Source organism: Dunckerocampus dactyliophorus, chromosome 1, assembly GCF_027744805.1.
Source record: "Dunckerocampus dactyliophorus isolate RoL2022-P2 chromosome 1, RoL_Ddac_1.1, whole genome shotgun sequence".
In the NCBI taxonomy this organism is placed as follows: Eukaryota; Metazoa; Chordata; class Actinopteri; order Syngnathiformes; family Syngnathidae; genus Dunckerocampus; species Dunckerocampus dactyliophorus.
The window spans coordinates 26,070,099-26,094,786 of NC_072819.1; the positions used below are offsets into that span (position 1 = coordinate 26,070,099).

At 40.1% G+C, this 24,688-nt stretch overlaps 1 protein-coding gene across 11 annotated transcripts in view; it reads right to left on the reverse strand.

Annotated features, from left to right (window-relative positions):
• The window catches only part of prdm16 (PR domain containing 16), a 235,503-nt gene that overhangs the window by 156,283 nt on the left and 54,532 nt on the right, over positions 1-24,688 (reverse strand). For all 11 annotated transcript variants that reach the window (XM_054756461.1, XM_054756281.1, XM_054756993.1 and 8 more), the window contains exon 2: positions 4,836-5,278. In XM_054756461.1, coding sequence (XP_054612436.1) covers positions 4,836-5,278 — 443 coding nt within the window. The remainder of the gene's footprint in view (positions 1-4,835; positions 5,279-24,688) is intronic.

The following is a 24,688-nucleotide window of genomic DNA, read 5'->3' on the forward strand; positions in this document are numbered from 1 at the left end:
CTAAAAAGTTAAATCCACATTGACCAAAAAGTAAAAATCCATATTGACCAACCCCACCCCCTCAACCGCCACCCTATATCCACATGACATGGTTTGGTCCTGGTTTAAAGCACAGACCAATGACGGTGCTTCGTAGCAGCCAGTGCACTACAATCCTGCTTAGTACCGAAATATAACCGGTTTTCAAAAAAGGAAAGTGAAAAAGGAGAGGGAAGAACGACAAAAGAAGGAGATTGGCTAAACTAGGGCTGCTTTGAAAAACAGAAACAAATAGTCAAACATAGTCTGTAAAATATCAATGGCATTAATGAATGACGGCGTGCTTCGCATTATATATATATTTTACGACAAACTTCTTTTCGCGCTTTCACCATGCAGTAACAAATAATGAAAGATTTCACCACCTCTGCAACAGAGCCATGGTGGTAGAATGGTATACAAGCCTGCATGAGAAGGCAAAGTACACATTACTCCTTTGTCATTGATTGAGTCGTTCATTAGTTTTACAATTAACAGTGGTTAACACATTTTTACACTAGTATGACTTGTTAAGCGAAGCACGTTACCTAAATGTGCATGAAAGAACTGCACATTTATGAAAAATAACAAAATCCACATGTGAAAATCTAATCTAATCCACATAATGAAATATAAATGCTTTCGTATTCTAATATTTTATTATTACGGGGTTTCCGTTACATGTAATAGATCGTGGCGCGTCACCACAGCAAAATAAAAACCACCGCACCTTAAAAATGAGTTGTTTTTTGTTTTTCTTTACATGAAAACAGTGTTATGTAATATATATTGTATGAATGGATATATATGCCATATAGAGACATACACATATGGTCAGTTATTTACACATATATTGACCACAATTAGTTTGAAATAAAATTTCAAATATATAACATTATTATGAAAAAGAAGGAAAAGTAGAAAGAAAAATATTTAAAGTTAATTAATGTCTTCTTCAAGCCTGTGAAAATGGCCCTAAATATGAAATACTGCAAGACAAAAAGATATTTAAATCTGTTAAATTATGACAAATCAGGGCAAATTATTTCCATCCATCCATTTTCTATGCCACTTGTCCTCACTAGGGTCGCGGGGGTATACTGGAGCCTATCCCAGCTGACTTTGGGCGAGAGGCGGGGTACACAATCGTTCACACTCACATCCATACCTATGGACAATTTAGAATTGGGGAAATTATTTGCTTTATACATTCATACTGAATCATTCAATGCATGAAATGACTACTGTCTGTATTAGCATCACAATTACCTATAAGTGATGCGATAATTTAGATTGTATATGATCAGCCTGATGATGGTTATACATCCTCTTGTGCATATCTCCAAAGTGAGAAGTGTCTTGTCCTACAGAACAAGCGTCACATTTCTCTTAATATCTTTCCTGACATAGGTTGCCACACTTCTCTCACTGCCCAGACTGTCTATTTGTCTAAGAGCAGAGGCAGTAGATGAGTAGATGGCGAAAGGGGGCGCATGGGTCTCCTCTGGGAGTCTGTAGATGATTATCAACAGGCTGACTGTTATGACTATCTGTGATAAGAGTCTGGGAGGAGGATAGCCCCTGAAGGCATCCAGCCCCAAAGCAGACAGGATATGTGAAGCAATAATAGAGCTTGAACCACAGTCAGTCATCCAAGGAACACTGAGGAGGTGAGACAGATCAATCCCTCATATGCGGTTGAGGAGCGAACACCACATGTTTTACCTTGAATGGAAACAGAAGGGACCTCGGAGTAGTAACCTCATCTAAAAAGTGATTACTTCGAAAATTATTATCAATGAATAACACCAAACATAATGTGAAATATATTTATTTACGAAAGTCAGGATAACTGTGTGCACATGCTAGGTTATTTGTCATGTGAGTACATCATGTTAGAAATAAAGTTGGCTAAACCTTGGCTAATGAATATTCAACAATCAAGTTCTCAAGGAGAAACAAAAAAAAGGCTAGTGTCATTTTGGAGTGGTGCCCTTTGCACCGTGAATGGCGGCGCATAATATGAATATTAAGCAAGGAAACTGTGCAGCCAAGCACACGGCCGCACAGCGTGTATGCGCCGCTGTGCTTTAATCACCGACACACTACAACTCCTCATAATGGAATAAACGTTTTTACTTTTCTTTGGCTTTTTTGTGACATTACATGTTACATGTTTGTTACAGGTAAGTAAATGAACTCCCATTCAAAAAAGTAAGACTATTGTCACTTCTTATTTATGTTAAGATGGTGTTGTGTCGTTTTTAATATACAATAGTGTAAAAAGTGTTTTCCCCATTCCTGATTGGTTATTTTTTTGCATGTTTGTCACAGTTATGTGTTTCAGATTATCAATCAAATTTAAATATTACTCAATGACAAGACAACTGAACACAAAATTTTGTTTTAAAATGAAACTTTTTATTATTAAGGGGGGAAAAAAATCCAAACCTGCTGGCCCTGTGTGAAAAAGTGAAGAAATCGAGGAATAAAGGAGTCTTTACCAAAAGCGAGATCACAAAAGCCCCAGTCCCAAACCGCTGTACTTGTAAGTGCATGCTGTCTACTTGCAAAAACATGGGCAAAATTTGGGGATTCATATGTGGTGAGTATCGCCACAGTATGGCTTTGGGAGCACGCAGACACGCCGTAGAACTTCTGCGTTTGGGCTGCGTCGGGCAGTGATGCGTGTGGCCTCTGCAGCCAATGAGTGCACAATGCACTGACTCCATGAGCACGCACGTGATAAGTGCACCCCCTGTGCTTACTCGGCACTTCCCCAGTTCAACTGCCCAATGAGCATGCAGAACTGTACCGAGTAAGCAGATGCTCTGCACTTACAACGCACGTTGTGCACACTGATTTCTGCAGTATATACAGTACAAAAGTGGAAGAGTACCAACATTTCATCTCCAAGATGCCAAAGACACAGAAGAAGGTGAGAGGGCCAGAGAGGAAGAGGAGAGGAGGAGCGAAGAAGCTCCTGCGCTGCCACTGGAAGCTGCTCTTGCAACATCAGAACCCAGAGTCTCTGCAGTGGAATAGGCAGCGTCTTGAGGCAGCAGCAGCAGGAGAACCTCGGAAGGTCGTCCTATATATAACCCCCGACATCGGGCGGAAAAACTCCCGCTCATCACACTTGCACGCAATTGTAACATGCGAGTGAGTAAGGACACCATACGCGGGGAGCACGTGTAAGTACGGCCTCCGCACGATAACTTGTAGGGATGAGCCTGATACTCGTTTTAGACAAGTATCCGTTGCATTTTTGCAGAGTACGAGCATGAAACGGGTACAGCTTGTCATTATCCGTAATTGCGATGAAGGAAAATCCTCATTGGGTAACTTCTATTCACTCTTCACGCTGTGATTGGCCGGTCACACACGGTGACTGCCCCCACGTAGACAGACTTGCTGCAGGCTGCAGTCAAAGAGGAGCACTGCCGTGTTTTTTTTTTGTTTGTTTTTTTTCATCTGCTTGCTTCCAATTTGGCTCGTGATATAAAGTCATTTGGAAAACTTTGCTTGTAATACTAAACGTGGTGCTTTTGAGAAAACTACAGTGAACAAGGCTGAGTTTATTTGCTTGTTTGCCATCACTGGATGTTTGCATGAATCACCAACTTCACACAGGTCATTAAAAAAATCATTAAATAATAAAGTCTTACAGATCCCTTACACACATACACAGTACACATACAGTATAGCTGAATAATAAACAATAAATATAGCAACCTCTGATCAATCCATGTCAATTTTAGACTAAAAATAATGTACTGATTTAAGCCCCACCCATTACTGGTTAAACCACACCCACTTCATTCAGTCTTCTGCATGTAAAACTATAATTATTCTTCATAAAAAAAGATGTTTTGTGTTTATATTTTTGGGTGTCTGGAACAGATTAATTGGATTTGCATCATTTGTTATGGGAAATGTGTTCAGTTATCGTGTATTTCACGATTCATCTGACCTTCTGGACCAGATAATGATGCTAACCGAAGTTCCACTGTATTTCCCATGTATGTGTTCGAACACAGAGGCTCCACAGACAGATGGAGAGACAGACAAATAGATCGATAGGCCTCGGTGGAGGAGGCTTTCCTGAGCAGTGCCAGTAACGATCACGTTATGAACCCTACATAAAATCAGCAAAATGAGAAACAGGGTCAGAGCATTTCATGTCTGATTGGCCATACGAGAGAGAAAAGGACAGACAGAGACTATCTGACTTTCTTTTCTTAACAAGCTTACTGAAGCAACTTCAATATCCACTAATGACATGTCAAAATGAAAATTAATAGTGCAATATGCCGCCATCACATTCGGTCACGCTTCTTCCATTTCCATATCGGGTGGCGTGACCAAATGAGCGCGCCTACACAGGCCGACGCCTAGAAAAGCTGATACCTCCGCTAATCAGTGAGATTTTTCCATCTGACAATGCTGTGCAGCTAAATATGTAGACAAGTGTGTTTAGCATGTGTGTGTGTGCACAGTTGCAAAGATGAGGTCCAATCACGAGACGGGGATGCAAATGGATCTGGCTCCTGCTCTGATGATGAGATAGATGCCTGTGAATGAACAGTGATTGCTGGAAATGTGAATGTGTGACTGCAGAGTGACTCATTCATCACTCTGCCTCTTCAGTGTATTACTCTGCCCTCTTTTGTGTGACTATGCAACATCCTTCATTTAATATCATATACCGTTACTGTATCTGTAGGGCCATAACACAGAAGAAGGCAAAGGTGAGGGACAGTTACTAGAAAGATGAAGAAGGGAATAGTACACAAAGAAGCTAAACTCGTTCCTACCTCCCATCCAAAGGAGTTGCCTTTGCCTGCGTTGTGCAGACCGAACCTCTTTCCAGCACCGATTCGGGTCTTGGCCCAAACGCCCAAGCCCGCACCTGGCACAGAAGATTCCCGCAGCTCCAGATCGCTGGGAATCGGAATGTCGTCTGGAATGTAGACGGGTGCCTCATAAGGCGAGCCTTCCTTGGGTGTGGTGAAGTCCTGGTCATTGCTACTGCTGTTGTTGTTGTGGAGGTGATGGTGGCTGCTGCTGTAGATGTGGGGGTGCAGTAGGTGGTGGTGGTTATTATTTGGATGGGAGGGAGTCGGTGACGGCAGGGGAGACATGTTGAGGACGCCGTCTTCTGCATCGTCTTCTGGACTGTCTGTGCAAATGCCACCAGCCGCTAAGCCCGGAAGGTCGGCCTCTGTGTCATACATGCTGTCCACTGGCTCACTGTCATCTGAGAACATACACAGAGACTTGTAAGAAGACATAGTCTGCAATCTACTCTTCATGCAAGAGTATTCTATAATCTACTCTTGACCTTGACCACAGTAAAACCCAAAGGAAAGCAGTAGCGACATCTGGGGTTTCCTCCGAAAACAATATATGTTTACATCATGGACTTTAGATACCATCCATCCATTTTCCTCCGCTTATTCGGGGCCGGGAATATCCATGATGACTGTGGCCAATCATAAATTCATAAAATATGTCGATATTCTTCAGGGAGAAGTGGTTTAATGTGACTAAAGACGAACTGCAAAGGAGATTAGCATGAATGCTACCATATCAGCCGGATGTTACGATGTTATGTCCAGTTTTCATGTATGTGTGATTTAACCAAGAATAGCAACCAAAAAAAATTGATGCAGCTCGCAAGTAAAAGCTATCTTTAGAACAGGCTGGCGGGCGACTCATGTGGTCCTTCGGGGGCCACCTGGTTCCCTTGGGCACCGTTTTGGTGACCCGATTTAGACCAGACATACACGCACAATAAAGACGTTGATGTGATGTTCGGAGTGTCCGTGAATGCATCTCGCAGTCTGTCTAGTGACAACGAGGAAGTGTCGTTGCAATGACGAACGGACTAGAGACATTTATTTAGTTTGTTGTTTGTAGTTTGACAGCCCTACTAAAAACTTGTCAATCTTACAGATTCCTTACACATACACAGGACACATATAGCTGAATAATAAACAATTGCTGTATATTCTGTAGGTTATGCTGTCTTTTGCCTGTTTTCCGAGACACAGTTATTTAATTTTTTCAAAACCAAACACAATACAACAAAAATATGTTCCTGGCTTCTTTTGGACTGGAATTGGGCCAGTGATGGTTTTGTAAATATATGAGTATGTAGTAATGTATGTCTCAGGGAGTGACATGTGGAACCTCTGTGTCCCCAGAAAACATCCCGCTATAACTTATACTAAAACATTTAGTTACAGTGCACTTACTTTTTGACAGTTTTCAATGTAAACATTAACATTTTTTAAGTGTTACAACATTGATGGCTCTCTCCTACGTGGGTCTGCATACTGTACAGCTATTTATGACCTCTGTCAAGTCAAACTAGCGGGAATGAATCAATTCATGAGACAGGAAAAAGTGATTGAAAGATACCTTATCTAAAATTTATAAAACTTAAAGGAAAGAAAAAATAATAATAATAAATAAATAAATAAATAAATAAATAAGGCTATAAATATTTATTTATTTAAGTAAATAAGATTTTCGTTAGTGTAGTTGTAAAAACTATTTTTATAATTGCTACAGAAGATCTGGTTAGGACAGGAAGTTAGACTCACCAGCACACCTGGGCGTGCACCAAGGACATGCAACTTCCTTTTAAGCAGGCAAGGCTGCAAACAGGTGTGGTAAGTTGGTGTGATTAGAACTTTACCCCCAAACTTTGTGCAAGTGGAGCTACAAGTCTGAAGAGGCAGCCGGTAAGAAACTGAAATCTTCTCTAAAAAGTCTTATTACTGCTGTTGTGATGAGCCTGCGCTGCACACGGCTTGACTTTCTTTCATGGTGCGTGCCTCATTTGTGAATTAAGAATATAAATGAATTGAAAGCGTGTGCTCGCTGTACTTATTTTGTTGAGGATGTTGAATTAAGAATGCTGCCAATCGTTTGTGGCACATGTGGGCTTGCGGCGGTCCATGTTTGGTTAATTGATTGATTAGTTCTTGATTGTAATTTTGCCAAGGTACGAGCAGCATGTTTAGGGCATTAAATACAAATTATGAATATTTCTTTTGCCCATTAATGTACTTGTTTAAATGTTTGTTAAATCATGGTATTTATTTAATAGATTTTTATTTGATCCCACAGTTTGAGAAAACAAGCATTATGTAAAATACAAGACTAAGTTAAACGCAAATGTTAAATTGTAAAAAATAATTTAATAAATAGCAGTAAAAGTGGTAAAAAATAATTTAAATTGTTGCCATAGAAATTAGTTCATATATTGCAATGCAATATAACGTTGACTTTGTGTTACATGTTTGTCCTTCTTTTGAAGGTTTTCAGCTGTGCTGTGCTGTGCTGTGCTGTGCTGTGCTGTGCAGTGAAAAACTTTAATGTGCATGAAAACTCATGATTTGAACCACATTGAATAAACTTAAGGAAAGCAAAGCATCGAGTGGATCCAGTTTCTTCAGCGTAGCAACTGAAGCCCTTTCGTCAAGTTCGAGGGATGCACAAAGTGAAGAAGAACTTGACAACCTCCGCCAAGCGCAGCGCAAAGCGCAAGCCCAGCGCAGAGATGATGTTTTTGCCGGCGTTTATCTGTGTGTTTGTCTGTGTTCAAAACGTGAAAAGTTCTGAATGGAAAGAACTGATTCAATTTTGGGGGTGATCCAAAATATAACATTTTCTTAAATTCACACTTTTCCGTAAAACTGCTATTACCTATTACTATTACCACATTTCACAACCGATTCACCTCATTCCAATATGAACTCATTCAACAAAGTCAGGACATTCATGCTATTGGCCACAGCACTAAAATTCCCACATTTTTTCTTTTGGAACGCAAAATGCCTTTGATCTAAAGAATTCTAGCTACTTCCACATTTCTCAAGCGATTCAAACGTTCCAACATCAAAGCATTCAACTAATTAAGGACATTCATGCCATTTTCCACATACCAAGAATTCCCACTTTTCTTGACATTCCGATTTTTCTGAATGCAAAATGCCTTTGATCTAAAAAGTTCTCACTACTTTCTCAACCAATCCAGACCGTTCCAAAGTCAAAATTCTCAACTCATTCAGGACATTTAGCCTTCCCTATCATGCTAGGTGTTAGCATACTATCTTTAACATGCTAGCATCGCAACATGTTAACATTAGAATAGTAGCATTTTTAGCCATTTTCATAGGTAGACACTTAAATAAAGACTTAGCACTATCATGCTACAGTAGGTGTTAGCATGCTAAAGTTAGCACATTACCATTGCTAGCATTAGCATAGTAGCATTTGTAGCCATTCTGATAACTAGACATATATATATATATATATATATATATAAACACTAAGCAATTTTATGCTACGTGTTACCGTTTCACATTAGAACCTAAATATGTAACAGATAAAATAAATGTAGGTCTATTTATTTATTTACCATACCTATGGTGTAAAGCACAATATGGGGGGAACTATGGCGCTCGGTGGAGGTTTGCGCTCTCCGAGTGCTTTTTAATTGTTAATTGTATGACTTTCCTTCCTTGAGCATCATCTTTACTCTTCCCTCATTGGCCAGAACTTGATGTCTTTTGTCAGTCTTTTTAATATCTAAACATGTCGGCTGGCAATCATTTGGCTCACTAGGCCCAAAATTACATCAGGAGTGTTTCTAATCAACTACTTTCCCTCCATGTAGGCTCATGCCAAGCTTGTAAGCCCCTCCCAGGTTGTAGTTATGGCTGCTAAATGGGAATGGGTTTATTATTAAACTATTTATTTAGTTCAATAGATGTTTGAAATGCATCAGTCATAAGTGCAATGCAGAGGTTACGTTTCAGTACTGTTTTGGAAGTGCTAGGAGATGGACTGAATCCAATCAAACACTTCACTGCAATTATAGGAGCTCATTTGCAGTACAGATCATCCTTTTTTGTTCTTTGAAAACATTTGGCCTCCTGCCCACTGACAGATGTGGCCTGTGAACGTTGTTAAATTAACTGACATGTAAGTTTTTAATGCGAAACGTGAAACTAGGAAAGCACAGGAGATCGGCTGCTCAACGCTTGGAAGAGAAAGCTGTGCAGCCGCTCCATGCAGCTCCAGAAAACGAATCACATAAAGTTTTTTATGACCGATTTTGCGTCATTCGGCCATTTTTCTAGACTGGAAAATAAGACATTTTTTTTTAATGATCACTGTTTCATAGGAGGTTGGGTGCAGGCCCACGGCTCCCACTGTACAATCAAAAGTGTTTTGGGGCAGTTAAACACTTTCTTTTCCACCCTTTGCTATCCCGCCTTTCTCTGGCAGTGGACCCACTGAGAGCAATTTTGACAAGCAGAAACAGCATTGGAAAATTGAATAAATTCTATTTGGCTTGAAGAGCCCCTGTGGACATAAAAATGCACATGACTTTACTGAATGTACAATGTCCATAATGCACAAAAAGAAAAATATTATCATGCGCATCTTTGAGTTTTTCACATCCTTTGTGAAGAGAAATTGTAATTTCATAGTATAGTTTTACATCAAATTTGCACATTTGTCAATACAGTAATGCCTCGTTTATTGCACTTAATTGGTTGCAGACACGACCGTGATAAGTGAATTTCCACGAAGTAGGATTACTTATTTGTAAATGGGATATTTTCGAAGTTAGTCACCTTTACACTCGTGTTACCCAATATAGTAGACATAATAAGAGTAGATAGTAAATAAGTTTGGGTTTTAGCTTTACTGCAGCAGCAGTAGCCTGTTTTCTTAAGCTCAAAAATGCTTCGTTTAGGCAAAAAAAAAGTTAAATTTGCTTCAATATGCAAAAACATTATTTATTTATTCATATACTTTTGAAAAAAACATGAAATTAATTTACAAAGTGGTGAGGGACGTGTATACAATTTATCAACTTTACTCCGTTTATTATATGCACTATATGTATATTCTCACTATTAAATCCTACATGCATTGTTATATATTGCAATTTTTGCCTCAAATTGCATTACTTACCGGTATACTCGTCAGCTGGACACAACAAAGCATTTCTCTGCAGGGTTGTTCTGTATTCATAACTGAAAATGAGCAATAAAGTTTGATTTGGCATGAGATTACAATGCCGTTAAACGGAAAAAAGTTGATATTAAACAAAGACGCTTGAGACTCTTGAAGCATAAAAGCAAAACTTTAAAAAGTTAGTTTTCTTAGTTCGTACAAGTAAAGCTGTTTGAAAAGAAAGCATAGAATTACACGCCACTAGGGGCAGGCTTTAAGCTGATCATGTTATACCAGCAACGTTCCAGACAGTAAAAATCTGCAGTATAAAAAAAGAGCAGACAAAGAGGAGGAGACAAAGAGTCTAAAAACTGACGACTGAGCTGCTTTTAAACATGTGAATGTTAGCTTTGAGTCTCAGACGACCCAAAAAGAGATGTTAGCTTCGCCTCCCAGAGGACTTCTAAAAAAACAGTCCGGCTAGATAGTGCCTTCCTCTCCCTGGCTCCTGATGTTGTTCTTTCTCTCTCTGCTCCTCACGCCATCTCCTTCTCTTTCATGGGCAGGTATTTATCCTGATTACATCAGGGGTCAATCATTAATTCACACCTTGGGGGTCCCTGTGTTGGCTGTGGTCACAATGGGTTGCTTGTTCACTGGCTGTTATTCCAGTGGAAAACTACGCCGCTTTGCCGGGGAGCCGGGCGCAGGCCACATGAAGGCATCCCATTTTGTTGATAAATTCTAAATGCACGCCATAAAGCCATAAGCTCTTTGCTTTGTAGCACAGCATACAATAACAAAGATTTTAGGGCAGGTACGAGCACAGATGCAGGCGACCGCATAAATACACATCTGTTTGCATCTAAAGGAGCTCTGACTTGCCTTTAAACACATGTGAGAACAGATTGCGTTGCGTATCATGTAATTGCTGCAAAATGCTGTGAAACTGCAAGATATGCCACAGAGATGACATGCAGTCGAAAAATCAGCCCAGAGCACATAAAACAAAGCAATACAATTGTATAAAAATACAGTGAATCCTCCAAAGTTGTACGTACCAAAAGTCAAACAAAAGACGGAATTAAAACCATGATCATGCAAGATATGCACACATGCCGTATAACTTCAGCTCAGTCACTATCTAGCAAGTGACTTCTGCTTTTTCATTGGCTTTTTTGTGCTACTCCAGAGGAGTACCAGTGAGGTAACGAGAAAAGTGTGATGATAACCATTGAAGCAGAAAGGGAACTGGAAAGGGGGTTGGCTAATCTATATAATATTAGCAATGAAAATAATGAAATATCACTAAGTACACAAATACATTTTACGAAGTGGATTGTTATGTAACCTATAAAAACAGTTATAAGGCAGTTACCTATAAAACAGTCCTAGAGTATAATTATATGAAAAACTTCCTATTCCCCATCCGTTGTGTGTCTGTCAGGGATCTTCATATGGTGAGTATTTTTCTTTCTTTTTGTTTTATTATATAGTGGTTATTCTTTTCTTGTTTACACTTGTAAGACAATTAGGAATGTTCAAATGTTACTTAAAAAATGCCTCTGAAGTAATTTTACATCTTTATGATGGTGGCAGTTCGAGCTTATTCAATTAATTCACGATACATTATTTTCGATGCAAAATGTGATTTAAAATTAGGAACAACGACAACCATCACAAAAGAGATTGTGTTTAACTGTGGCTTTCGGGAGGTTCCACTGCAGTTGCAAGGTAAGGAGAAAATCTTAAATCTTGATAAAATTGTAGCGTTGCCATGGCAAATTAACTTGACACGGGGCTGAAAATCAGCAGTTTGATCGCAGGTTTCAACAACAGGCAAATTGTTGTGCGGTTGTGTTTAATCAGAGCTCTCTAGACTTAAACGCACAGAGATAAAGATCTTGAGTCATTTTCTGCTGTCTGCATGGACGTACTTGTGTACGTCACGCACATGTGGCCCGCAGAATAATCTACACTATGAACCCAAGCTCAGAAGCACGATTCACTGTACGGTGGAAATCTCTAAATGGGACCAAATGCACTCATTGGGAGCGATTAAAAAATAACAACGAATCTCTGTGAAATTACAATCAAACTATTGTAATTGCAGGCAGAAATAGAAGCATAAAAAGCTGTGCAGACCACAGACCTAAAACAGTAGTTTAAGCAGTCAGAGCCAGGTGCATGGCTTGCAAAAGCATGGTTGTGGCTAAGATAACAAATAAAACAGAGCTGGAAATATAGGACGTGTGCGCCAATGACGGCCATCATAAAGTGCACACGTCCTATTTGCCTCTACAACACACACACACAGACTGTATCTTTGTCTGACCGTAAACTGATCTGGTTCAATTCAAAAGGAAAAGCCTGCCACTGGTGAAAAGACACTATCCAGGGAAAAGTCAAAACTGTGCAGAATCCTTCACTGCCTCTAAATATGGGGGAAAATGTAAGGGGGGAAAAAAGTGTACATTATGACAGATATGAAAAATGGAGTGAAGAATAAGTGACCAAACATTTTGATGGGCACACTCGCCTATAGGTCAGCGTGTCAGCAATAAAGCATACCTGGCACAATATGTTGCATACACAAATTTGGTTAATTTTGCACAACACACAGTGAGCACTTCAGTAGGAGAAAGCCAAACAACAACAATGGAAGGGTCTCCTGTATTCGTTTTATTTTATGCAATTGATCACGTTAAGGACATACATTTTACTCAAGAGGAGCAAGAAAACAGGGACAATGCAGCTAAGTGGAGACTGTGGAGTATAATACTGCAGTGACCAAAGATAAGACACAGCAACAGACAAAATCTACTCGACAAATGAGCGACCAGCAGTGGTTCATGTCACCCACTTGGAGTAGTACCCAATGGCAAAGTTTCAATAGCAAGTAGAGCCATGGGCAGCCGAGTAGCTGCGGTGCAGAGGAAAACGGACAAACATGGTTTCACTACATGACTTGGCCACTAGGTGATACTGGTACTGGAAATGCAGATGTAATACTCAAACAAATTAAGCTTATGTGTGTTTTTGTGAGTGAAAGGGGTGCCATTTATTTAAAATGACATAAAAATGGAAACATGTGACAAGGCAGCCAAAAAAAAGAAAAAAGAAAAGAGGGCACTGGTTAGAGGTAAGGTGTGTGTTTTGTGTGTGTTTACATGGAAGTAGTGAGAGTGCAATGGGGGCACAACTGGCTACAATAGCAGCAAGCCACTCCGAATGAAAACACCACACTGTTTCCCCTTGTAAAAGCACCAGGGAACATTTCCAAGCAACATTCAGCGCCCCAACTGCAGGCTTCCTCACAGTAAGTGAGCTCATGAAGAGATGGAGGACGCAAACGGAGGAGATGAGTGACAAAACGCAGCATCTACAGATGCCTGTTCCATATAAATGTACTGTACTGTGCAAAAGACTTCAGCCACTGCTAGCTTTGTTGTTTTACTGTTTCACAGCAGGCATTCGGCGATAGTAAAACAATAAACAGTACAGGTACAGCCATACGTTTGCAAATGACATTAATCATGGTTCCTTTCTTAACTACTTAACATTGTTCACTTGTTTTTGCATTTAATATGTGACTATATAACTGACTGCATACTATACAGGTATAAACACATAAGTGATAAAAGTGTAAAGTACACAATAAGGACAGCTCATTACTAATGGGCATTATTGCAATGGTAAAATCACCAATGTACTGCACAGGGAACTCATTCAAATGTCGTACTTGTACATCTCAGGAAAGGTTTATTCAGGCCAGAATGAAAAGAAACGGGGAAAAAAATCTGACAATAAAGTTAATAGTTAATCAAACTATTTTTTAAAATGTTCTAATAGTTTAAGAAAAAAAAACAAAATTTTATGAGAATAGAATCATATTTTTTAAGAGAAAAAAGTTGGATTACTTCAGGGGAAAATGAGGTATATTATTCATTTTTTCTTGCAAAAAAATCACACTATTCTCATAATATTCTAACCTAATTCTTGGATAATGCCATTTGTCAACTGTTTGTCACAAATCTTTATCCTCATAAGATCTTGCTTTCTTTTTTATATACACTGTTTATTTTTTGGATTGTTTTTCTATTTTTAAATGACATAGTTCCTTCATTTCCTTGTAGTCCATATTCTGTTTGTATTGACATTCATTACTAAAAAAAACAAAAAAAGCCATCTATTGCAACTGATACAAAACAAAAAAGTGTTATCTATTACATTCTCAAACAAAAAACAAAGCTTGAATGCATTTGGTCAAGGAAGAGCAGATTGGAGCTTTGTATGCCTTCACCTGCCAGCTTGCACGTTTGTGTAATGCACTGAAACAACACAGCTGATATATTGACGTGTTATTTGTACTGAAAAGGCCTCAAGGCATTGCATCCAGTTGTGTGTGTGCATGTGTGTGTGTGTGTGTTTACGTTTGGGTCTGATCAAGCCTCCAGGCAAATAGAAGACAGCGCATAGCTTCCTGCTGTGGGCCGTGGCCCTCCGGTCCCGAGAGGCCCCGGTGCCGAGGCTTGCCGCAGACATTTATTAACAGGGGAGATTAATAGCACCAGAGGAAAACATGTTCCCAAGCATGATAAATATTAATAATAATCAATACTGAGTTACATTTGCTAAATTGAGTTGAAAACATTGCCCAGGGGGAGAGGAGGAGAGAGAAGGGGGAGTGAAGTGAAAAAGGATAAAACAGAAACAAGGGAGGGGGAGCATGCACTTCATTAGGTACACCTGCATAATAATGCATTCATGCAAAATGCTCTAGACAGATAACAATGTTTAGTTTTGATTGACACTGTCAGAGAGGCATTAACGATATGTTTATAACTGTTGTCATCTGCAGCGATGTACAACCTCATGAAGAATAGAGAAAGGAAGAAGTCAGCAGTGCAGCAAGTACTGCATGACCACCAGCATGGATGGATGTCATCCAACATGCAAAAGCTTTCATAAATCAAACACATGGCTCCAGTCCTCTTTAACAGAGTGCATTGCAGCTTTCCAAAGTGTAAAAAAGTCTGATTTATGAACCGGTGCAACGTCAGGGGAAAAGAAGAGTGAGGACTGCGTCGATAGTCAGAAAAGCAAATCAATAAATCTATACAACATCATTTCATTTGATGACAGCTTAACATGTTGCATCAAAGGTGGGAAGCATATTTACAAGGATGACTATATCAAAAATAGGATATTATTATTACATTATAATAGTATATATGCTATACAGTATGTCCTCCAATAGAACCAATATAGTAACAATGGACAACACCTCAGACTGTACACTGCCAAGCAATTGCACATTCCTCATTGCTCTCTCCACTTGAGTTAGTGGGCGCGTGTGTGTGTATGTGTGTGTGTACTGTTCTAACCACGTCTGGTGCAGTTTCATTTAGCAAGCCACTGGGGAGCCTGGGAGAAAAGCACAGAGAAGACGGCACGCAGAATAAACTCATCCATCCTTATTAAATGGGCCTAATAAAGGTTGGTGTGGCGAGTGATCGCTTTACCAAAACTGTTATGTTTGTCTTTAGTCTGCAAAGCATACCATTTTTCTATGTTTCATCCAAACACAATAAAATACGGCCGACCACTAATTAATTTTGACCGCTACAAATCAATTCAGTGCTACGTATTAAGAATTCTCCATGTTTGTGCACATTTATGCAGAGACTCTAACTACGAGACTTTAACCATGTTTTGAGCAACGCATATTTAACAGTCGGTTTGCTAATGGCGGGATAAGAATTTAACTGGGTTAACCGGTGGTTAAAATAACCAAGTTTTAAATAACCGGGTCCTGTTCTACTGCCACCCCCAGGTCAAAAGACCCGGCTGGAATTTGACAAAAAGTAAAGATGAGCCTCAAAAATTAATCAGTCCATGAAACTTTTATCTCGTAATTTGTTAGGCTCATCTTTGTACTACAGACGTTTCTCATATTCATTGAGGTCCACATTGCAGTTATGGCTGCCTTCAGAGGGCTTAACTGTCAATATATATGAATAGAAATGTATAATTGCCTCATGATATTATTACACAATTGCCAGATAATATTAAAGTTTAAAAGAACTGCATACAATACATTTTTTTCTGTAAAAATGAAAGAACAAATACTTTAAGAACAAAAAAGGTGAAGTGCATTATTGACACACATAATTTCCAGGCTTTCGCAGGCCACATAAAATGATTTGGTGGGCAAGATCTGGCCTTCAGGCCTTGAGTTTGACACCTATGCCGTACTTTTTTGGCAAATAACAGCCTAGCCCTCCTATTGTTCTTGCTAATGAGTGGTTTGCATCTTCTGGTGTAGCCACTGTCTGAAACTCAGGGTAGACATTCAATGATATTTATTGATTGAATAAGCAATGTAATAGGACCAGGGGCGGACCTACTATTAAGGCAAAGTAGGCAATTGCCTTAGGGCCCCAACGAGTAGGGCGCTCCCAACCAGCTGCCCCCACCCCAACCAGCATGGGCCAGGGCCACCACAGCCAGCAGCACCCCCAAGTATATTCATGTACAGTTATGTTACATTACTAAACAAACAAATAACAGAACAAAGAAGAAAGCCATCTGAAAGCTACATTTATATTATCCGCCCCTCTCTTCCCCACTACAATGGACTGTTCCACGATGACGGCAGTAATGCGCCTTCGTGAGAAACTAAGTGTGAAGCTACTTAAAATGAAGCAAACTTACGAGAGCGGTTCAGAGAAGAGGAAACGGCGAGAGGACGCCAACAAATATATTGCGTCATTACATCATGTCTCAAGATTCTTTAAAAATGTCAACGAGCCGGTATCTGATCAAATATGGACCCCGATATAACTTGTACCCCTGCCAGTTTTGCGCATGAGCTAAAATCAGCGGTACATATTTTATGTGTTTTTATATGCATTAGGCGCTAACAACCGCAGCCTGTGAGCGGAGTTCCAGTCCGCTAACGGGATGATGCAGAATTTGGTGCTGCGACACCTCGCCTATGTGTGTAGTCTCGTGAGAAGTTACAGCAACAAGTGGGACTTTATTTCTTTGACATTTATGCAATGAAAAGCATGGAGAACAACATGGATGGACTTCAGCAAGATAATGAGCATCCACATTATGTATTTGTACAAATATGAAACACCTCCATTTGACTTCTCTCCCATGGAAGGCATGGAAATGCGGAGAAAGCAATAGTTGGCAAAGGTGATTTGTGTTTATGTCTGACAAAGACAGAGAGACAGACAAAGGGAGAATTTGTGTTCAAAGACAGAGGGGGTGTTCATGTGGGGGTGGGGGGATGAGTGTGTGAGATTGTAGTAATGAAATGGTTATTTATTTATGGTTAATTATTTAGAAATACGTACATATTTTGAAGCACTCTACACCTTAGTTGCTTCACAGTATTCATGTCTAAATAATGTCTCTCTGACACACACATGAACACCCCCGCTCTCTCTTTGAACACAAACTCCCCCTGTTTCTGTCTCTCTATCTCACACACATAAACATAAGTCATCTTTGCAAACAATTGTTTTCTCTTCATTTCCATGCCTTCCTCCTGACACTTTATGACTGTTCATCTTCAGCCTCAGTACAAACACACAGTCTCTTTCTCTTTCTCTCTGAAACACACACACACACACAAACATTTGTTGTGATAATGTTCGGGTTGTTTTTGTTCAAAAAGAAATATCTGGCATTGTGACACACACATCTGAAACGTTATTCTCTCATTCTGTTCACGCCGTATTCATTTCGTGCAAGGCTATGTTGGCTTCGGGCCCCAAAATTGCTAACTGAATAGGACATACATGGCCAACAAAACACAACTGTCAGTCACATGTTCCAATACTTTTGCTCAGATGAAAAATGAGTGGGTTCAGACAAAAGGTACTATTTTCTAGGCTGTGTGTCCGATACAGATATAAATACCTGCTCTCTGGCCTCCTTTTGATATTTTGATGTCAAACGCAGCCCACATATTATGAGTCTACAGCAAAAATAAAGGGCACTGTATGTAAAGAGAAAAATCTACTGCCTTCATTTGGTTAAAGTGGGAATATACATTTTTCTGTGTCTGGTAGAATGCTAAATGTACTTGTCTTAATGTGCAGGTGTGTGTGTTGACGGGGGGGCTTATGGGGTGATGATATTCAGCTCTGCCGCTGGAAGCACCCTCCACTCATACATCAGTCTATTACTCCCCAGTCTCACTCTGCTCTGCTCTTCTCTTCTCGTAGCCTGCTCTCCCTCCAGTCATTAGCCAGTGAATTAACGGCAATCCAGCATGCTATTAATCACCTTGACAAAAGTGTTAGCATCGCCTCGCAAGGCCAGCACACAAACTGAGGGGAAGGGGGAGGAGGAGGAAGGGGTTTGGGTTGGATGAGGGAAAGTGAGAGTTTGTTGGTTGGTCATCGAGGACTAGAGAGTCATGCATTGGAAAGGACGTGCAATGGAAAAAGCAAACCCAAGACAACATAATTAAGTCAACTGGAGATGGTGCAAGTAACAAAGGAGGAATTTAGTAGCAATTTGCACAAAGTGAATAGGTGATAATTACCAATTTTAGTGTTAGAAATATTGGTCATTACAATTGATTACTTCTGTGACAAAATACAGCATTTCCATTGCAAGATTATGCACAAACTGATCATGAAATGCATATTGTGATTGAAGTGACGTATTCATTGTTAAATTACAAGCGGTTATATGTATTACTTTCTACCTATGTTAGCCAATATAACTCATTAGATCTGTTTGATTAATTATAGCTATTTATCTAAGATGTTTCCAGGTTGGACAACTTCTATGAGACAAATCAAGGTGGAAAAAAGTGTGAAGAGTGAAATCCAAAACTGTATGGATAAATATTTGGCCTCTATAAGCCCCACTCATCCCAAGTTTCTCCTCCCTCTCACAGGGGGACCACCTGCAGGGAGGCCTGAGCCGAGCCAGTCAGGTGGGTCGCGGCCATCATACAGTCCCGTGTCATCAGGCTGTCACTGTGAATGCAACTGACATGGGAGATTTGCTAATCCACTTAGCTTCAAACTCAGCCAGGAGTCTGGCAAGCAACCTTAGCTCAGTCTCACACACACACAAACACACACACACACACACACAGACACGTACAGAGTGACTAATACAAGACGATAACCCAAAAATGGAGAAAATGTATATTTTATGCGATAAAAGTAGGATTAAATGACACCTGTGGATAAACTTACCAGCTGTTTGCTAAAATGTACGCTTCAATCGCTACAATACGATAACATCAGACAGCCTGTACTAAAACACTGCCTTTAGACAGATAATGACACTATATTTGTTTAATATGGAAATAATATAATCGTAGCTAGTAACTGTCATTGTTTCACCTGTCAGTGTGATGCAGTGCAGTTGTACATCACTGCAAATCGCAACCACGATAATAAACATATTGCTTAATCAATGCCTCTCTGAAATTGAATATTACTGTCTGTGTTGTTTGTAATATATCTAATCAAGTGGCTAGAATGTGCATAAGCGTAAGGTTTGCTGTGATAAGTCACTATACTGTACATATTTGATTCTTTCTGAAAATACAGTACTACTTAAAACAACAGTCAAGCAAAACATGTTAAGAGAGTGCAGGCCTCTGCCAAGGCTAAACCATCCTAATTTGGAAAAGTGTACAAGTTGTATTCATTCATATTCCTAAATTTTGCCGTAATCATCAACACATTATTTCTAAGAAACAGAGGTAATTGCTAAAAATATTCTCTTTCACAATCCGATCCACAACTTTATAGAAATCTGCACTAAAAATGTGATGGGTTCCTCTCTGGCTAAATCTGTTTGATGGAAGTTTGTTAACTTGTTTTTATAAAATCCATAAACAAAATCCAATAGCAAACAATGTAGCAATGCAATGTAATATGTAATTTAGTTTTAGCAGCTGCAGTTAAATAAAGGAAATGTGGCTAAATGGTATATTCCTACTTAGCTCCTGATCAAAGCTCGCAGGCAGCAACAAGGTGTCAGAGTTCAAAACTATTGCGCCACTCAGCCAGATGATATCTCAAACGGATCCATTTTATTTTTCGACCATGACTTCCCCATTAGGAGCTGCAGCCGAGCTCTTACTAAGCTGCTCCGCTATCCCACAGAAACAGGAAGGAAGAAAGGGAAACAGATGGGAAAGCAGGACAATGGCGAGCGAGGGACACAATGCTGACTTCTCCCTCCTCCTCATCCTCCTCCTCCACTCTGCCTCCGCTGCCCTTCTTGCTCTCTCTCGCCGTCCGAAAGGCCAGAGAGAGCAGAGCCTCACAATCAGCCTGACAATACTGTATACAAGTGGCAGCGAACAATGGAGGCCTGCCACAAAGAATTCTGGGAACAGGGGCACAGCCTTCTTCTCCTTCGGGCGGCTCCTGCCAGACCCATCGATACACATCGGAGTGCTGAGACAGAGTGGTGCCAGACAGAGCGAGGGATGGAGCAGCTATGGGAGCTAGAACATTAAACACACACGCACACGCACACACAAACAATTTCATCACCTGCTGTGCTATTGGCCTAAATGTCAACACTGCCACCTTGTATCCTCTCTTTCAGACACACATGCAGTGTACAGTATGTTTGGTGTCATTCCCTACTATAATTAAACCTCTTCATTAACCAAAGACCCACTTAATCTACTGGCAAGTGTGTGCTAATCAGGTATACTGTAGTTTCTGTTAAGTATTATAAGTACATTAACGGTCAAAGTGAAAGAATGGGTGGTGCTGGAAGAGCAACTCGGGTGAACAGGAAGAAAAAAAAAAAGGCAATTTTGTTTCTCCCCTCCGTAAGTGCTCAGGCTGTGTGGTGAACGTGACCCATTTGGAAATAATTGGCTGGTAATTAGGTGGGGGTCGACAGGTCGATTTGGGAACAAATGGCTGTCTTTAGCTCAGGTGGCCCTCTACACGAGATAATGGGACCTTTATACCCCCGTCCGCCATGTACTCCTCCTCCCCTACATCGCTACTCTTCTGCCTTGTCTCCTCACCTTACCTTTGCTGCTCTTTAGTTGACAGCTCTAAATATGCTTTTAAGTGTGGTTTTAAGGTGGAACAAGGATGACAAAGACTGATCAGACTGATGATTTTGATTAACTGAGTCACGTCTGCACCTTTTCTGTTTTCTGTTAGCTATAAGGTGAGAAACTGATGTTTGTCAAAGCGAAAACGTGTAAAGTACAGTTCTCCAATGAAGCAAATTCTAAATGATACAGTATTCAGTTGCACTTGTAGTGACTGTAGAGTTTATGATGTGTTTAGAAAAAATGGTTGATGTGTTTGACTGTCTGGTGTGCATTTCTGGCTTGTTTGTTTACAGTTCCCAGCAGCTTTTGCCGTTCGACTCGTATGTGTGTGTGTGTGTGTGTTTGAGGATAATGACACAAGATGATGGAGCAAGTGACTGCACTTTGTCTCCAGTTACTGTTTCTATTGTAACCATGACAATTGAGCCACAATGTTGTCTTGACCAATGAAATCGCCTGCCTGAAAGCAGGGAAAACTTGCAGTATATGTTGTATGTAGTCATGGGAATGATTGCAATCATTGTCTGCAGGTTGGTGTGCTCTTATTCATTTTCTTGTGGTTTCTTTCTTTTTTGGGAGAATGAACAGAATAAGAATTTCATTGCATGGTATAGCTACCTGTCTTACTGTGCATATGACAATAAAACTCTTGAATCTAATGTTTTTGCTAAAATCCAAATAAAAAATTCATAAATTAATCAAGGAATGTAGTCACCAGTCAAGCTTTTAAAAACAGAAAGTTGCAAAAAAAAAAACACCACCTTTCTGCACTCACACTGACTCCATGAGGATTCCCACATTGTAGGCTCTGCCATGGTCTTTTTCTCTCTCCTCTTCCCGTTCTCCTATTCAGGCTCTTGTTTGGCTTCCTGCTGTTTGTGTCCAGACAAGGTCTCAATGTGAATACTGATTCCTCATTGATAGGCCCGCACTTCCGATCTAATTAACTTGTTTTGTCTTTGGCTAAATGGGAAGGTCCAGCGGAGGGGTGAGAGAGAAGGGAAAAGAGAAGTGACACCAAACAATGTCACTGATCTCTACAGGAGGGAGACACTCCGTAAATAACAACAAGCAAATACAAAACAGGATGAGGAATGGGGAAGCGCATATGGAACACACCACATGGTGATCAAATCTCATTGTGCATGCACATGGGTGGTAAAAATAAAACATATAATACAATAATAAACAAACAAAAGATAAATCATTCAAACTCACCAAGGCACACACACTCTGCACATGCATTCATGTTAACATTATATCCAATTAGCACTGACAAACTGTGCTTATGCTAATAAATGTACCTCAAAAGTTAATAAAAGAAATGTGGGAACAAGTCCAGACCTTCCCGCTTCATATAGGTCCACACAAAACTAAGTACATGTCCTCAATTTGACCCCAGACACTTGGTAACCTCCTCAGTTTTACCTGAATGACTCCTTTAGTCACGTGTACTTTCGATTCTGGTGTGCAGGAGGCACAGCTTTTGTAGAATAGGTAAATAATATTGTGTGCGTTGCTTATACAGTAGTTAAGCCCAAAATTGTTCATACCCTTTTCAAATATTGAACTAAAGTCAGTTTGGTGAATGGGTATCTGTTAGTTAGAAATGATACAACAAAATGGGGAAACACTGTTCAGAGATGTGAATGTAAAAATGCGGTTTTCATTCACCTTAATTAAAAAAAAATATTCATACCATTTCTCAATACCGGCATATCAAATGTTTTCTTTTCCCCTCTTTCCTATCCCAGTTCTTGCATGGCCAGCATACTCACAGGTAGGGGTGAAAGAAGACACCCAACTTAGGAGACGGCATGATGCATGAGATTGGGTTCACAACAACGAGATGAGGAGAGAAAAATATGGCTGGACAAACTTATTTATTTAACAGTCAAAACAATGCAGGTGCATTTTGAAATGCGTTGAAGTGCGTTGTCCCACAAATGACTAAAAAATGCTAAACGATACGTTCCAGAGATGGCCCCTGCGGCACACTTTGGACATCCATGCATGTTTCGACAGGAAGGCGAGGTGTTGCCAGGTGACAGAGTTGTGTGAGCAAACTCTCCCTTCTTGGCCCTGTCGCTGGTCAGGGTTTGGGTTGCATTGTGGAGGGGTTTATGCAGCTCTCATACCGGCATTGCATGGTGATACTTGTGCACAATTGGAGGTGAACCTCCATTCTTGCTTGCCTGCATGGCGGATACTTCACATTTGTTGACAGCTTGTATTTACTTATCGAATAAATGCATGACGTAAAAAAAACTTCCTGTCTTTCACTTTAATGTGCACCCCTACGCACTGAATACAGCAACCATATTGCTAAATTGTCAACATAGATCTCTTCTACGTATGAGGTGTGTTATGAAGAACCGGTGATCACCGGTGCTTGTAAAATTGGAGTTCAGCCAAATGTCCATCCATCCATCCATTTTCTATACCGCTTCTCCTCTTTAGGGTCGCGGGGGCATGCTGGAGCCTATCCCAGCTGACTTCGGCCGACAGGCGGGGTACACCCTGGACTGGTCGCCAGCCAATCGCAGGGCACATATAGACAAACAACCATTCACACTCACATTCATACCTATGGGCAATTTAGAGTCACCAATTAACCTAACATGCATGTTTTTGGAATGTGGGAGGAACCCGGAGTACCTGGAGAAAACCCACGCACGCACGGGGAGAACATGCAGAAATAATAAATAATAATAAATAATAAATAATAATAAATAAAAACACAGAAATACCCATGGTAGAATCAAACCCTGGTCCAGGCTGTTTTATATAAGAACAGATTGGCAAGGATGAGAACCAGAAGATTAAAAACATAAGACACACTGGTGACAAGAAAAGTGAGGAAAACCAAAATTGGTGGAAGAATATAATATCTTAAAACTCAAAATATATTACATAAACAAGATCAGGAGAAAGGCTGAGGTGGGACAAGGAGAAGAAGGGGAGATGGAGGGAGGCTCAAGGCACAATTAGAGAGCGACGATGATTTCCATTAAGACTAATAAAATATTTATACTCCTTTGTGAGCGTGTCGCAAGGCTGCCCTGGCCTTCATGTCATGATGACAGTCGCCTTATGAAAAGGTGTGTGTGTGTGAGGGTGGTGGAAAGAAAAGAAAGTGAGACAGACAGAAAGTAGGTAAGAAAGACTAAAGAAAAAAAAAGAAAGTTGTTTGCTCTGTGTCGTCCACATTTGGTTTGCAAATTGTAAGACCAATGTCATCAATTACAAAGCTGAGTGTGTGTCTGTGGGTGATGAAAAAAAGAACACAGAGCTGATGCTACCTCTCCCTTTAGGGCCATTAATCAAACTGGGCCTGCTGCACAAGCAGTCCAAATTGGGCTCATCACTCTGGGCATTAAGTAGGAATCGAAGTACTGTACAAGGACGAGTAAAGCATGACACAGATAAAAGGTTAAATGAAAACAATCTCTCTCTCTCTCTCTCGCTCTCGCTCTCTCTCTCGCTCTCTCTCTCCTCTCTCTCTCTCTCCATATATATATATATATATATATATATATATATATATATATATATATATATACATATATACAGTATACATATATATATATATAATAAGGATGTCCG